Raw genomic sequence first — 15836 nt, forward strand, 5'->3', positions numbered from 1 at the left:
ATTGTCGGTCATTTCAAAAATTTATTTCTCAAGAACTAAAAGCGATTTTTTAAAACGGCCTTTTGCATTAAAAAGAGGATACTATAATTAATAATTTGTGACATTTCCACAAGGATTCTCCAAGATATTAATTTTATAGCGAATTTTGAAAATTATCGAAGAAAACATCGAAATTTTTTTCAAAACTTCAAATATTGTTTTTTCAAAAACTAAAAGTTATTCTTCAAAACGTGTTTGTCCATTGGAAAGAGGACACTTTTATTAACATTTCGGGAAATGTTCATACTCATATTCCAAGAAATCTTCAATGTTTTTTATTTATTTATATATTGTATTTTATAGTGTAATTTCATTTTTTAAAATGTTTTTTATATGTCTTTTCTTTGTAATGTTAATTTTATTTTATTGACCATTCGGCTGAAGATGACTAAGTAAAACTAGTCGAAACCGGTTCCGTTAAAATAAATTGAATTTTGCAAGATAAGAAGTTATATTTATTTGTTTATTATTTTAATATTTAAACGAAACTTGCAACATGGATATCAACAGTTATAATCATCCTTTATATTCCACATGAGACACTTCTGTTCGGGACCTACACCAATGATCCATCTGTATATATGTGTTGAAAATCTGGCCATTTCTCTTTGATGTAACCTATTTCCCTTCCTATTACGTTACCAACTTCAACAACCGATTTAAGATCTTTGTAAGATCCAGGAGTAAATGCTAGTAAAAATAAAGTAAAAATTTTCTTTAAATTAATTTATTACTCACAATTTTAATTATAAATGTATATACCTTTGTATCTTTTTATATACAACATAAATACAAAATTAAATAATATTTAAAATAAAAAAAATTTTATACAAAAATAGAAATAAAATTAAGATAATTCAAAACCCGCTTGTTGTTCAATAGCTTGTAACAATTTTTTTTTAAGTATCGCTTCATCTTTAATTAACGGGATTTTTAGGAGATTTAAACATGTACTAGCGGTCGGCATACGATCTTCAGACCCAGAAGATTGAATGCAAAAACTTGGAGTTAATTCTTTAAATCCTAACAATGGAGGTCGAGAACAACTCGTCACAAACTTTAATAGTTGTTTCTTTTGCGTCTCAGTAAACCGATCGACGATTTTCCAAAACATGATTATAGTTGGATGCTCAGATGTAAAATCACCTACGAATAAAATTAATTATAATCATAAATTCCTTTTTAAAAAATTTACCTCCATATGCAGTATTATTCTTTAAATCTTCGACATCAATCTCTTGATTATCACCACTTATAATCACTTGGAGCTCATAATAATTAAATAAACGTAACCATAAAATGGGAACCACGCTGTCTAAGCCTTCACGAAAAGCGGCGCATTGTTGCGAAATTTGAGTGTTTAATTTTAAATCCGCTAATTTGTGGATGTACTCTAATCGATTATCATTTGTGACAGCTATATTTCTTCCCCCTGGTTTTAATTCTACTACCTTTATGACAAAAAAAAATATAAGAAATAAATTAAATTAAGATATTAACATTAATTTACTCTAGTTTCTCCTAAGTCATTATTTACTAAAGTAAAATCCAATCCTAAATCTTGAACATCTCCTGTATAATCTCTTAAATAAAGCAAGTTACGGTAAAGAATTGGGTCTAAAGATTGTAAGAAATGGGCGCTTGCTTTATCGACTAAGAGTTTAGCTAGGAAAAACTCTGCTAAAGGTAAATCAACGAGAATATTTTCGAAGACTGCCTGAAAATGAATGCGTTTTAAATTGGTAAAATCGTAAAAACATTTATTAATTTGTTACTTTTCCAACTAGACGACCAATAAAATAGTAATGATCCCTATAATTTTCTATTAAAAGGTGAACGTTTGGATTGGGGTACAAAGTATTATCAGCGGTTAAAAGAAAGAATCCTCTGTTTGGGTCGAATGCTGTTTTTAATACTTCGTTTATGAATTCTTTAAAGATACCACCTCCATCAATTCCTGCTTCCTCTAAACCGACGTTATTAATAAATTGGATTCGTAAACGTTGTTTCATTACAGAATCTAAAAATAAATTAAAGCATAATTTATAATTAATTGAAAATGTAAAAAAAATGTCCCCGTATGTAAAATACAGTATGTCCCCGGATCGAGTTACAGAGAGGAAAAAAATTTTTATTACCGAATTTTCAAACTTATCTCAGCATAAATAATGCGTCGGATTATTTCAAACAACTAAATCGCACGAATTTTATACTCTAACTATAGAAGTTAACTAATTATTCCCGTTTTTATCTAAAAATTTGACCTTTTTTCTAAACTAAAATTTTTTCAAAGATCAAATTATGATATGTAACCATAGAAGAGTGATGTAAATCCAAATTCTACACTCTCTAGACGAAGTCAACATTTTAATGAACAACTTGATGAATTACCCTTAAATTTTATACGGTCAATGTACTTTCAGCGAGACGGTTGCCTAGCTCACCATCACACATTGTGACCGAATGGTCCTATTTTATGACCAGCACATAGTCCTGAGCTTACAATTATGGATTTTTATTTTTGGGAACGATTGAAGCAAATTGTTTACACTGAACTATTACAGGGCGATGCAGAACTATTAAAACTAAGAATAATTAATGTGATAGAATCTCTACCACTGGCGGAAATTCGTAATTCTTTCAAAGAATTTAGAACTTGTCTTCAAATGTGTGCCGAATAGTTGATTTGTTCACTTACAAACTTACATAGTGTGTTATTACATACATTTACATTTAATAGTATATTATTCAACAAGCGTATAATGGCGGCTGTTACCCACGAAGATGAAGTTGCAAAACGAGCGAGTGTTGTAATCTGAGTGGGTAACATCCATTATACGCAAGTTGAATACTATACTTTATCTACAACTATTTAATTTTGAAAAAAAAATCAAAAGAAAGGAAAAAAATAAACTTGATAGACATTTCAGACATAACCTCAATATAAGAAAGCTGTCATTTCTGAGATATTTTATTTTTTGATTAGTAGGCCGTGTCAGAACTGTGGAATAATGGCTTCATTATTCAACACTTTGTCAGTCATGGGTAATGCGTGTCATTACCCGTCAAAAATCAAATGTATAACGAATAGATAATTCAATAGTTGTAGAGAATAGTATATTATTCAACAAGCGTATAATGGCGGCTGTCACCCACGAAGATTCGCTCGCTCGTGTTGTAATCTGAGTGGATAACATCCATTATACGCAAGTTGAATACTATACTTTATCTACAACTATTTAATTTTGAAAAAAAAATTCAAAAAAAGGAAAAAAAACTTGATAGACATTTCAGACATAACCTCAATATAAGAAAGCTGTCATTTCTGTTAATATTTTATTTTTTGATTAGTAGGCCGTGTCAGAACTGTGGAATAATGGCTTCATTATTCAACACTTTATCAGTCATGGGTAATGCGTGTCATTATCCGTCAAAAATCAAATGTATAACGAATAGATAATTCAATAGTTGTAGATAATAGTATATTATTCAACAAGCGTATAATGGCGGCTGTTACCCACGAAGATGAAGTTGCAAGACGAGCGAGTGTTGTAATCTGAGTGGGTAACATCCATTATACGGAAGTTGAATACTATACTTTATCTACAACTACTTAATTTTGAAAAAAAAATCAAAAAAAGGAAAAAAAAACTTGATAGACATTTCAGACATAACCTCAATATAAGAAAGCTGTCATTTCTGTTAATATTTTATTTTTTGATTAGTAGGCCGTGTCAGAACTGTGGAATAATGGCTTCATTATTCAACACTTTGTCAGTCATGGGTAATGCGTGTCATTACCCGTCAAAAATCAAATGTATAACGAATAGATAATTCAATAGTTGTAGAGAATAGTATATTATTCAACAAGCGTATAATGGCGGCTGTCACCCACGAAGATTCGCTCGCTCGTGTTGTAATCTGAGTGGATAACATCCATTATACGCAAGTTGAATACTATACTTTATCTACAACTATTTAATTTTGAAAAAAAAATTCAAAAAAAGGAAAAAAAAACTTGATAGACATTTCAGACATAACCTCAATATAAGAAAGCTGTCATTTCTGTTAATATTTTATTTTTTGATTAGTAGGCCGTGTCAGAACTGTGGAATAATGGCTTCATTATTCAACACTTTATCAGTCATGGGTAATGCGTGTCATTATCCGTCAAAAATCAAATGTATAACGAATAGATAATTCAATAGTTGTAGATAATAGTATATTATTCAACAAGCGTATAATGGCGGCTGTTACCCACGAAGATGAAGTTGCAAGACGAGCGAGTGTTGTAATCTGAGTGGGTAACATCCATTATACGGAAGTTGAATATTATACTTTATCTACAACTACTTAATTTTGAAAAAAAAATCAAAAAAAGGAAAAAAAAACTTGATAGACATTTCAGACATAACCTCAATATAAGAAAGCTGTCATTTCTGTTAATATTTTATTTTTTGATTAGTAGGCCGTGTCAGAACTGTGGAATAATGGCTTCATTATTCAACACTTTGTCAGTCATGGGTAATGCGTGTCATTATCCGTCAAAAATCAAATGTATAACGAATAGATAATTCAATAGTTGTAGATAATAGTATATTATTCAACAAGCGTATAATGGCGGCTGTTACCCACGAAGATGAAGTTGCAATACGAGCGAGTGTTGTAATCTGAGTGGGCAACATTCATTATATGCAAGTTGAATACTATACTTTATCTACAACTATTTAATTTTGAAAAAAAAATTCAAAAAAAGGAAAAAAAAACTTGATAGACATTTCAGACATAACCTCAATATAAGAAAGCTGTCATTTCTGTTAATATTTTATTTTTTGATTAGTAGGCCGTGTCAGAACTGTGGAATAATGGCTTCATTATTCAAAGTGTTGAGTGTCAGTCATGGGTAATGCGTGTCATTACCCGTCAAAAATCAAATGTATAACGAATAGATAATTCAATAGTTGCAGATAATAGTATATTATTATATGAGCATATAATGAGGGCTATTATTCACGAAGGTTAAGTTTATGACACGAGCGTAGCGAGTGGCATAATTAACCTGAGTGAATAATAGCTCATTATATACGAGTAGAATACTATACTTTGTCCACGACTATTGAAATTGATTCCATAAATTTATTTTTTAAATAAATTTTTGAATAAAGGTTAAACGTCAATGTGACACAAATTCAATGTTACTAACTGCAACCAACTTCACAACAATTTGTCAAAATTAAATGTCAGTTTTATAAAACGTCGTTTTCTTTAGGAAAATTAATTAATTTATGCTTAAATCATACGAAAAAAGGAATTTGTTTAGGTTTTTTTAATGTCAAACATTTAAAAACTCCTAAAAAATGGAACTAAATTCACGTTTTTTGAACTTTTAACGTTTCAAATAATTATTATTAGTCTGGTCAAGATGGCTACCCGTGGATAATGGTTATTATTCACCGCTATTATTCACTCCGTGAAAAATGACTACCATTTTGTTTTAGAAAACTCATTCATAAGGTATATATTACAAGGTAGTCGTGGACAATAGTATATTATTCAACAAGCGTATAATGGCGGCTGTTACCCACGAAGAAGAAGTTGCAACACGAGCGAGCGAAGCGAGCGAGTGTTGTAATCTGAGTGGGTAACATCCATTATACGCAAGTTGAATACTATACTTTATCTACAACTATTTAATTTTGAAAAAAAAATCAAAAAAACGAAAAAAAAATAAACTTGATAGACATTTCAGACATAACCTCAATATAAGAAAGCTGTCATTTCTGTTAATATTTTATTTTTTGATTAGTAGGCAGTGTCAGAAGTGTGGAATAATGGCCTCATTATTCAACACTTTGTCTGTCATGGGTAATGAGTGTCATTACCCGTCAAAAATCAATTGTATAACGAATAGATAATTCAATAGTTGTAGATAAAATATTTTATTCAATTACAATGGAACCTCGATAATCCGTGTCTCTATTAACCGTTTTTCTCGATAATCCGTGCGAAGCCCTCATTTCAAATATCCGTGTATTTCAATGTTTTGAACCCGGTTAATCGTGCGAAACCAGTTTTGCAACCGATTCGTTGGCGCGTCAGTTCTACTACATACTAGTTATTGCTTATGCACGTGTTGTTTTTCGCTCCGCTTATATACGTATGCATGTGAATTTTATTAATTAATTTATTACACGTCTCAAAACGTTTCTATAATAGTGCGTGTTTTATTTATACAAGGTAAGAAGTACTGTTTTTGTATGAAATATGTAGATGCTCATAAATGTTTTCGTATAGTTTAGGCTCTGTGCTAAACTAAAGTACACTACCAAAAATGGATGCAAAGAGAATGAAAATTGTTCTAACCGTCGGAACAAAGCTAAAGTTGATTGAACGTCACGAGAAAGGGGATACTGTTTCAAAGTTAGCTAAAGAATACAATATTGGATTGCAAACTGTTCGAGATATTGTACGACAAAAAGAAAATCTCTTAAAATTCACTTCGCGGACCGATTCACTAAAAGGAACAGCACATCGTAAATCAACAAAACCCTCTACACTAGAAGAGTTAGACAATGCGGTATACAATTGGTTCAAACAAAAATGCACAGAAGGCCATCCAGTTAGAGGACCACTGTTATTAGAGAAAGCACAATGGTTTCATCAAAAGATGAACATTCAAAAATCTTTTCAAGCATGACAGGGATGGTTACACCGATTCAAATTACGTCATGGAATACGGCAGCTTAATATTCAAGGTGAAAAATTAAGTTCCGATAAAAGCGCTGCAGAATCATATCTTATAGAATTTAACCGTTTAATCGAAACATATGAGCTCACATTGGAGCAAGTGTATAACGCCGATGAGACCGGTCTCTTTTGGAAATCATTACCGTCTAAAACGCTTGCGATGCAAAATGAAAAAAATGCTCCAGGTCACAAATCTAGTAAGGAACGTATAACATTAATGCCCTGTGCCAATGCTAGTGGAAGCCATAAATTACCACTGTTGTGCATAGGTAAATCAAAAAATCCAAGATCATTCAAGGGAACCGAAATGAAACATTTTCCTGTTTGTTATAAATATCAAACAAAGGCTTGGATGAATCAAGACATTTTTAAAACTTGGTTTTTTGAAGAATTTGCTCCTTCAGTTAAGAAACATTTGAAATCATAACACTTACCCGAAAGAGCAATGCTCTTATTGGATAATGCTCTCTCACATCCAGAAGAACGTACATTACAAACGGCTAATGGTCAAATTTTTGTGCAGTGTTCGCCTCCAAATGTTACGGCTTTATTACAGCCGATGGATCAAGGGGTAATAGAGGCTTGCAAGGTTCGACGGTTTAGAAAAATAATGTTGCGGCAGATTGCTCACTGAAAGAATTTTGGAAGAAATGGAACATCAAAGATGCCATATATGCGGCAGCAGAGAGTTGGGGTGATGTTCCAAATGTAACAATACAAAAATCTTGGTTCAAAGTTTGGCCACAACTTACAGAAAATTTCAGTTCTTCCAAAAATGAAGAATCTACTGTAGTGACGTCTAGGCAACTCTTGAATGGTATACAAAATGTTGTAGAATTTGAATTTGTAGACATAACCGACATTGAGGAATGGTTACACTGCGATAAAAACGAACCGGGTTATGAAGTTTTAAATGACACACAGATTGCAACAATTTCGAAACCTACAGCAACGGATGCCACCGATGAGGAGGATGAAGACGAAAATGTTTCTAACCTGAAAAAAAAGTTCCACCAGAAGCTGCACTCTCACATGTAGACGGGCTATTAAGTTTTTTAGATCAACAAAATGATACAGATCACATAGATGTTTTGAACTTGCGGAAAATTTGTTCCAGCATATGTTTAAAACTTTACAATAAGAAGAAACAGCTCCAAATAACTGATTTCTTTAACCAATAAATAAATTTGAAACATGTTGTTCAATTTATATAGTCTGTATATATGTACTCTATAGTTCCTGTTATTTTCATAATAAAGATTTAAACACTATTATATGCCTTTCATTTATCCGTGCATTTCAATTATCCAGCAACCCTCAACCGGTCATTAGACCGGATAATCGAGGTTCCACTGTATTTAGCCATATTTTAATTTTATTTTTGTAACTTTCAAGTAACGTCGTTCTTAATTTTAATTCTTAAACTTTACATTTACATTTTAACATGTTAGTTCTATAGTTTTTTAAAATTTAATATTTACAATAATTGTTTTGAATATCACCGTTTTTGATGTGCTGACCTTATTTACGATTTATACTTTATGCGAAGTTTTTTGAACGCCGTTCTTATATTACGACAACACTTCTGAAGATGACTAATTAGTCGAAACATGTAAAGCGGATTTACTTATAATAAACCAGTATAAAAGTACAATTAGTGATTTATAAAAATCAAAATTCAATCAAATATCATATTTTAATTTGATTTGTCCGTATATTTTTCACTAACATAAGTTGTAACTTTTATGGTTTCTATGGTTACATATCATAATTTGAACTTTGAAAAATTTTTAGTTTAGAAAAAAGGTCAAATTTTTACATAAAAATGGGAATAATTAGTTAACTTCTAAGTTAGAGTATAAAATTCGTGCGATTTAGTGGTTTGAAATAATCCGACGCATTATTTATGCTGAAATAAGTTTGAAAAATCAGTATTAAAAATTTTTTCCTGTTTGTAACTCGATCCGGGGACATACTGTATATTCTTTACATCATTGCCACTTGCTAATCTTATGGATCTATAACAATAGCACCCTGTCAAACCAAAGAAGAATTTTCAATATTAGTTGGATGATTTCATGAAAAAGTAGCTTTATATGTGCCAAAAAGGAATAAACCTGTAATATTACTTTCGACTATCCACACAGATATAACAGTATGCGATGATGCTAAAAAATTTATAATAGTATATTAAAAAACTACTTTCGTAAAACACGCTTGAAATGCACGAATTCAAGTTTAAAAACGAGTGGCGAAGCCACGAGGCCTTTAAAGAATGATATTATTAGAATCCATATTGCGAGATTAATTAATAAAAATAAGATATAATAAAACAATAATGTGTTTTAAACTTCAGTTTCTCGCGTTTATTTTAAATTTCCTCGGTACCGGTTGCGACACTATATTAGGTCATCATCAGCCGAATCATTAAAATAATAATATAATATAATTTTTTACAAACTTACGGTCAAGAATAAAACTAATTTGAAATTGGAAACATCTGTTTGGTCATTAGAGATAAATTTCACAAGTAACTAACAATTTAAAATTATTTTCACGAAAAGATAACACTTGACACGAGACATGAAACAAAATCAAGGACTCAATACAATAATACAAGTTATGGAATGCGTTTTTTAAAAAACTGGTTTGAGAAGAAAGGAAAATTAAACTCAACAATTCGCCGTTAAAAAAATCATTTAAACATTTAAATAGAAGTGTAAAATTTATTTATACAAATTTGTTTATACATATGAACCCAAAACTGTATGCTTTACCTAAGCTTCATAAACAAAATATACCAATACGACCTATAACTTCCTATAATAACTCACCTACATATAAACTAGCATATTTCATGTTAAAAATTTTCAAAGAAATGAATTTTAAACCAAATTATTCTATATTAAATTCATTGCAATTTATAAAGGGAGTATAAGTTATTTAATAAGCATTTTATTGTTTTTAATATTTACAATTTTTATCCCCTTAATACATTCTAATATACAGGGTGAGTCAGAAAGAATGGGAAATCCGAATACCGGAGACACTAGACACCAAAATATGACGATTTATCCTAATATGTCTTATACAAATGTCGGTGGTTTTTAATACACAGGGTGTTGAAAGTTAAATTTTTATTTCGAAATTTCTTGATAATTTTAAAGGTTTTTGTACTATTAACATAAAATTTGGTAGTTAGATGTTTTCAAGCATGAGAAATACGAATTTGATATTTGTTTTGTAATTACTCGTAGAGGGCGCTAGATATACACTGTACGTATGAGATATCAAGTCATGACTATTTTGTCAGTTGAGGTATGGTGAATTAGAACCAGAAATCTGAAGGAGTTTTCAATTCTGCACAAAAAAGGTACTCTTGCTTACATTGTCTAAGTCTACCGGTTTCCAAGTTATCTGCTTTTAATTGTTTTAAAGTAATTTTAAGGTTAACATTTAAAATCAATAACACACAGTAACTGTAGCAATTAGTAACGATAATAATCGATAACAATAACAATTAATTGATAACAATAGAATATTGTGACCATTGTCAAAAATCCAGTGGACTTAAATCTGGATTTCTCACTATTAAACAACTCATTATGTCGTGGCATTTTCAAATTGGTAATAACTTTATTGTTGGTAAAAATGATTATTGCACACGGAAATTAGATCAATGTTGACAATTAACAAGCAATTGTCGAAACATAAGCGGAAAAATAATTGCTTATGTTAAAAAATAAATATTTTACAAGAAAAAATACATTTAAACATTTAAAAGTATAGTCTATCGGTTTTCGAATTATTGAAAACCGATAGACTTAGACAATTTCAATAAGAGTACCTTTTTTATGTAAAATTGAATGCTCTTTGTGATTTGCAGCTCTTATTGGTCGTAGCTGTCGAGCCAAAAAACTTATGGTTTGATTTATCAAACGAGCAGCGTGTATCTAGCGCCCTCTACGAGCAATAACAAAACAAGTTTCAAATTCGTATTTCTCATGCTCGAAAACATAAAACTACCACCTTTTATGTTAATAGTACAAAAACTTTCAAAATTATCAAGAAATTTCGAAAAAAAAATTTAACTTTCAACACCCTATGCCTCGAAAACCACTGACATTTGTATAAGAGATGTTACGTTAAATCATCATATTTTGGTGTCTAGTATCTCCGGTATTCGGATTTCCCATTCTTTCTGATTCACCCTGTATACATTATTAGTATATTATTTTCACCCTCTACCCTCTTCCTCCATTTCCATACCCTCGGCTCCTCGGCCCAATCATCCCCTCATCCTTCCCTTTGTCTCCTTACCCCCACAACCATTCTCATCCATCGTTTCCCCTCTCCCCCCTCTCCTAAGATCTGCCCTCGGTCCAACTCCTCCTCCCTCAACTCACTGCACCCATTCAACATATGTTCCAACGTTTCCCATTCCTCCCTGCATAGCCTACACCACCTCTCCTCATCGGCCATCCAGTATCTGTTCGCTCTCTCCTCGTTTCCACAACGCAACCTAGCCACCAACTTCTTCCCTTCCTCATCTCCTTCCAATAACAAGTATCTAGGCAGTCCCTCCGTTATTATGTCCCTGTACCTTTCGTTATACCTCCCCTCTTTTATTTGTGTCCTTCTTTCCTGTCTCTGCACATCTCGATCCCTATCTCTCAACTCCCTCCACATCTCCCTACCCACCCTTCGTCTACTATTTATCTCAGTTACCGAGTAGCCCGCTCGTCTGTAATAGTTGTTTCTGTCTCCTTTCCCATATCTGATCTTTCCCTCTCTAATTTCCCTCCAACACTCCCCCAAGATCCCGCAGTTTGGCCTCCCTTCTATTCTTTCTTCATATTTCACTGCTCTCCTGCCCGCCTCCACTCTGACCTTATCCACCTTTACCTCTTCCCTCACTATATACCCCGGTGTTTCTCTCGCCATCCCAAGCACCCATCTCCAGTATCTAGCTTGCACGTCCTCCAGCATTGCCTGCTCTCTCCATCCCCATATCTCTGAAACATAATCTTCCTCGCTGCCACATTCCTTCCAAAGACTCTCTTCCGCCGACCCCATACTTGTCCCATCACCTTATTCGCCTTTTTTGCCATAGCTATCACATGCGACCCCTCCCTGTTGTCCTCCCTGAACACATACCCCAAGTAAGTATACTCCCTAACCTCCTCGATCTCTTTTCCCTCCCATCTCCAGTTTTCTGTTCTTTTTCTCCCACCCTTACAAAACTTCATCATCCTTGTCTTCCCCACATTCACTTCCAGCCCCTTCCCCCTAAAATATCTTTCCAATGTCTTTATCATATCTTTCATCTCCGCCGCTTCTCTCGCCGTGACCACGATGTCATCCGCGTATGCTAACATATGCACCTTTCTTCCTCCCACCACCAACCGTCCCATTTGCCCCTTCCCCAATCTATCCTCCAGGTCCGCCGTATACAGTGCAAACAGACTTGGGCTCAGCGGACATCCCTGCCTCAGTTCCTTCGTCGTCCAGAACACGTCGCTCAGCTTATCTCCCACTTTTATCCTAGCCATAGTCTCCAGGTATATTTCCTTCACTCTCGCAATTAGGTGTTTCGTGATCCCCCTCCTCCCCATCTCCTCCCACAACTTTCCCCTATCCACCTTATCAAAAGCCGCCTTCAAATCTATAAATAGGGCGTACAATTTCCCTCCCTTCTTATCCAGTTCTTTATCTGCCAGATGCTTCAACACGTACACGTTGTCGATTGCTCCCCTTCCCTTCCGAAAGCCTGCCTGCCCATCCGGCAAAATTCCCCCCAACTCCATCTCCTCCTCCAGTCTTCCCAGCAGTATCTTCGTGTATACCTTGTATGCCGAGTCTAGTAGGTTAATTCCTCTGTAGCTCTCTACCCTTTCCTTATTACCCTTTTTATATACTGGGCAAATTACCCCCACTTTCCATCCCTCCGGAAACCCACCCCCTCTCCATACGCTATTCATCCCCTCCAACAACTTCACTCTCACCACCCTTGATGCTTTCAACCATGCCTCGTTCTGGATCCCATCTTCCCCTGGCGCCTTTCCCTTCTTCAATCCCCTAAGCACTGCTTCCATCTCCTCTTCTGCTATCTCCTATCCCCCATCTCCCTCATAGCCTCCCAAACCCGTTAGCCTCGTTTCAACCCCTCGCAATAATCCCATAAAGTAACTCTTCCAATCTGTCATGTGTATTTCGCTGGTTATCCTCTCCCTACCCTTCTTTCTCTTTTTCAGATACCTCCAGACCTCCCCTTCCCTTGTTATCCTTCTAATCTCTGCCGCCTCCTTCTCCCTCAGTTCTGTTTTCTTTCTACTGCATAACTCTCTGTATCCTCTCCTGGCCTCCCTATATCTATCCACCCCTATCTTCCCCCGTCTCCACTGCCTCAACCTCCTTCTCGCCTCCCTTTTCGCCTTCCTGCACTCGCCATCATACCAATCGTTCCTCCCTACTCTGCCGCCCCTACGTACACACTCCCTTTTCAGTGTTGCCTCCTGCACTACCTGAATAAGTTCTTCCCAACCATTGATCTCTTGTATTATAAAGAAAGTAATAAGGAACTTAATAATAGAGTGCTAATCTCGTTTGATGTAGTAAACCTTTACTCAAATATTCCAATTGATTTCGTCTTGGATCTCACTAATAAAATGTTCAAAAATCATTTTGATGACGACACAAACATTAATGACTTCAATAAAATCCTGAAACACATTGTTACCCAAAATTATTGTAATTTCAATGACAAAATTTATAAAGTTTCTGACGGTTTACCCATGGGTATGCCATTATCCGGCATTCTGGCAGATATATTCTTGGACTATTATGAAAATAATTATATTATGACAAAACAGAATCCTTTCAGAAAACATATAATTAAATGGATAAGATATGTGGATGATATTTTTTGCATATGGGAAGGAAATCTTAGCACCTTGGACGAATTTCATAAATAAAATAAAAATAAACCAACTACATAATAAATTACAGTTTACCATCGAAATAGAAAATAATCACGTTTTAAATTTTTTAGATCTAACACTTAATAATATAGAAAATAAGATTAATTTTAACATTTATAGGAAAAATTCTTCTATAGCCACAATAATCCCATATGACTCGAATCATCCCATATCACAAAAATTGTCTAGCTTCCGATTTTTCATTGAAAGAATTTTTAATTATCCTCTTTCACAAGAAAATAAGATTTCTGAACTTAATTACATTTTTGAATTGGCGAAAAATAACAAATTTCCTACAAATATAATTAATAAAATAATACATAAAGTTAAATTAAAACAAGATCCTTTGTTTTCTAAGATTCAAAATTCCAATATTCATAAACCTATACCCTTTAACTCCCTATTTTTGAAGTATAACATTAATCTAGCATTTTCCAATCACACTACTCTAAATAAATTACTATCTAATTACCATCTCAACAGTTATAACATAAATAATGAAAGTGGTGTTTATTTGATTAATTGTTTTAATTGTGATAACATTTACATAGGACAAACAGGCCGAAAGTTGGAATGTAGAATAACAGAACAAAAAATAAAAGTAATTCTAACATTTATAAACACAGAAACGAAACAGGTCACAATATAGAATATAGTAACGTTAAACTTCTACACAAATGCAGCAAAGGTTTTAAATTAGACCTTTTAGAGGCTTATGAAATTAATAAATATAAAAAGAAAAAGAAATACACCCTCCTTAACGATCAAATAGATCTTAATTTTACACCTCTATTTAAATGATTTTTGAAACGGCGAATTGTTGAGTTTAATTTTCTTTTCTTCTCAAACCAGTTTTTTAAAAAACGCATTCCATAACTTGTATTATTGTATTGAGTCCTTGATTTTGTTTCATGTCTCATTTTAAATTGTTAGTTACGTATGAAATTTTATCTCTAATGACCAAACAGATGTTTCCAATTTCAAATTAGTTTTATTCTTGACAGTAAATTTGTAAAAAATTATATTTTATAAGATTTTATATTATTTTATTTATAGTTTTAATTGTTCTCATTCATACAGGATTTTTTGTAATTCAATTGTTTTGTAGAGTCGGCTGATGATGACCTAATATAGTGTCGAAACCGGTACCGAGGAAATTTAAAATAAACGCGAGAAACTGAAGTTTAAAACACATTATTGTTTTATTATATCTTATTTTTAAAGAATGAATGCTTTAAATCTTATGAAACGTGTTTTTATGCTATTTTTTTAATTCGCGTTTTCATCCTTTTTTTTTCACAAAAATAAAATAAATTTTGGCAATGTAGGGAAATAGGTATGTAGCAGTTGGTAACACCGGAACACTTTAAAATAAAAATTTGAATTGACAATTAGAAATTGTCAAAACACAAAATGTATTCACCTGAAACAAAATGTTTCATGTACATCTCCCGAAATAAGAGAAATTGCTCAGTTCTGTTAAAACACTACTTCCAGAGAAGTCTCACGAAAGGTACGAACAACAGTACGCTAAATTTAAGGCCTGGTTCAAATTGTCACATTGACAACTAGAAAAATTAATGATCCAATGTCACCAACTTGAACTGGTTCCATAAAATGTTGCTAAAATCTCATTACAGCATCGGATGCTGTAAGGAGTCTCATTACAGCACCCGTTTGAGTACTGTAATAGCTTTCATATTTACCGTCGCGATTTATAATTTAAAATTATTTTATATTGGAATAAATACAAAGCTGGAGTGCAGGCAGTGTTGTTATGTACCTCATTTATTATGAAGATAATAAAATGACACATAATTGTACCTACAGTGACTCACATAAGTGATCGGACACTTATGTATTATACATGAAATATATATTTATCTTCACAATTGATGATTAGTGTATTTAGTATATTCTTAGAGACATTTCCTTGAATAATTTAGTAAAATTTTCTGTAAAGTTACATACATTTTGAAAATAAATAAAATAAAGTCGGATAGACTGTGGAAGTATACACACATAAATCATCGGACACTCGATTTGCTACTCTAAGTTAATCAGCTACAT

The 15836-nt window shown here is 33.0% G+C and overlaps 1 protein-coding gene across 1 annotated transcript in view; it reads right to left on the minus strand.

The window, feature by feature from the left end:
* Positions 1 to 750: 750 nt before the first annotated feature.
* Positions 751 to 15836, minus strand: part of LOC111416237 (ubiquitin-protein ligase E3C) — a 31027-nt gene continuing 15941 nt past the window's right edge. Inside the window, exons 10-13 of the mRNA XM_023048206.2 lie at positions 1815 to 2059; positions 1550 to 1756; positions 1235 to 1490; positions 751 to 1185 (exon numbers count right to left, since the gene is read on the minus strand). Coding sequence (XP_022903974.1) covers positions 887 to 1185; positions 1235 to 1490; positions 1550 to 1756; positions 1815 to 2059 — 1007 coding nt within the window. The 3' untranslated portion in view covers positions 751 to 886. The remainder of the gene's footprint in view (positions 1186 to 1234; positions 1491 to 1549; positions 1757 to 1814; positions 2060 to 15836) is intronic.

This window comes from Onthophagus taurus, chromosome 6 (assembly GCF_036711975.1).
Source record: "Onthophagus taurus isolate NC chromosome 6, IU_Otau_3.0, whole genome shotgun sequence".
Lineage (NCBI taxonomy): Eukaryota > Metazoa > Arthropoda > Insecta > Coleoptera > Scarabaeidae > Onthophagus > Onthophagus taurus.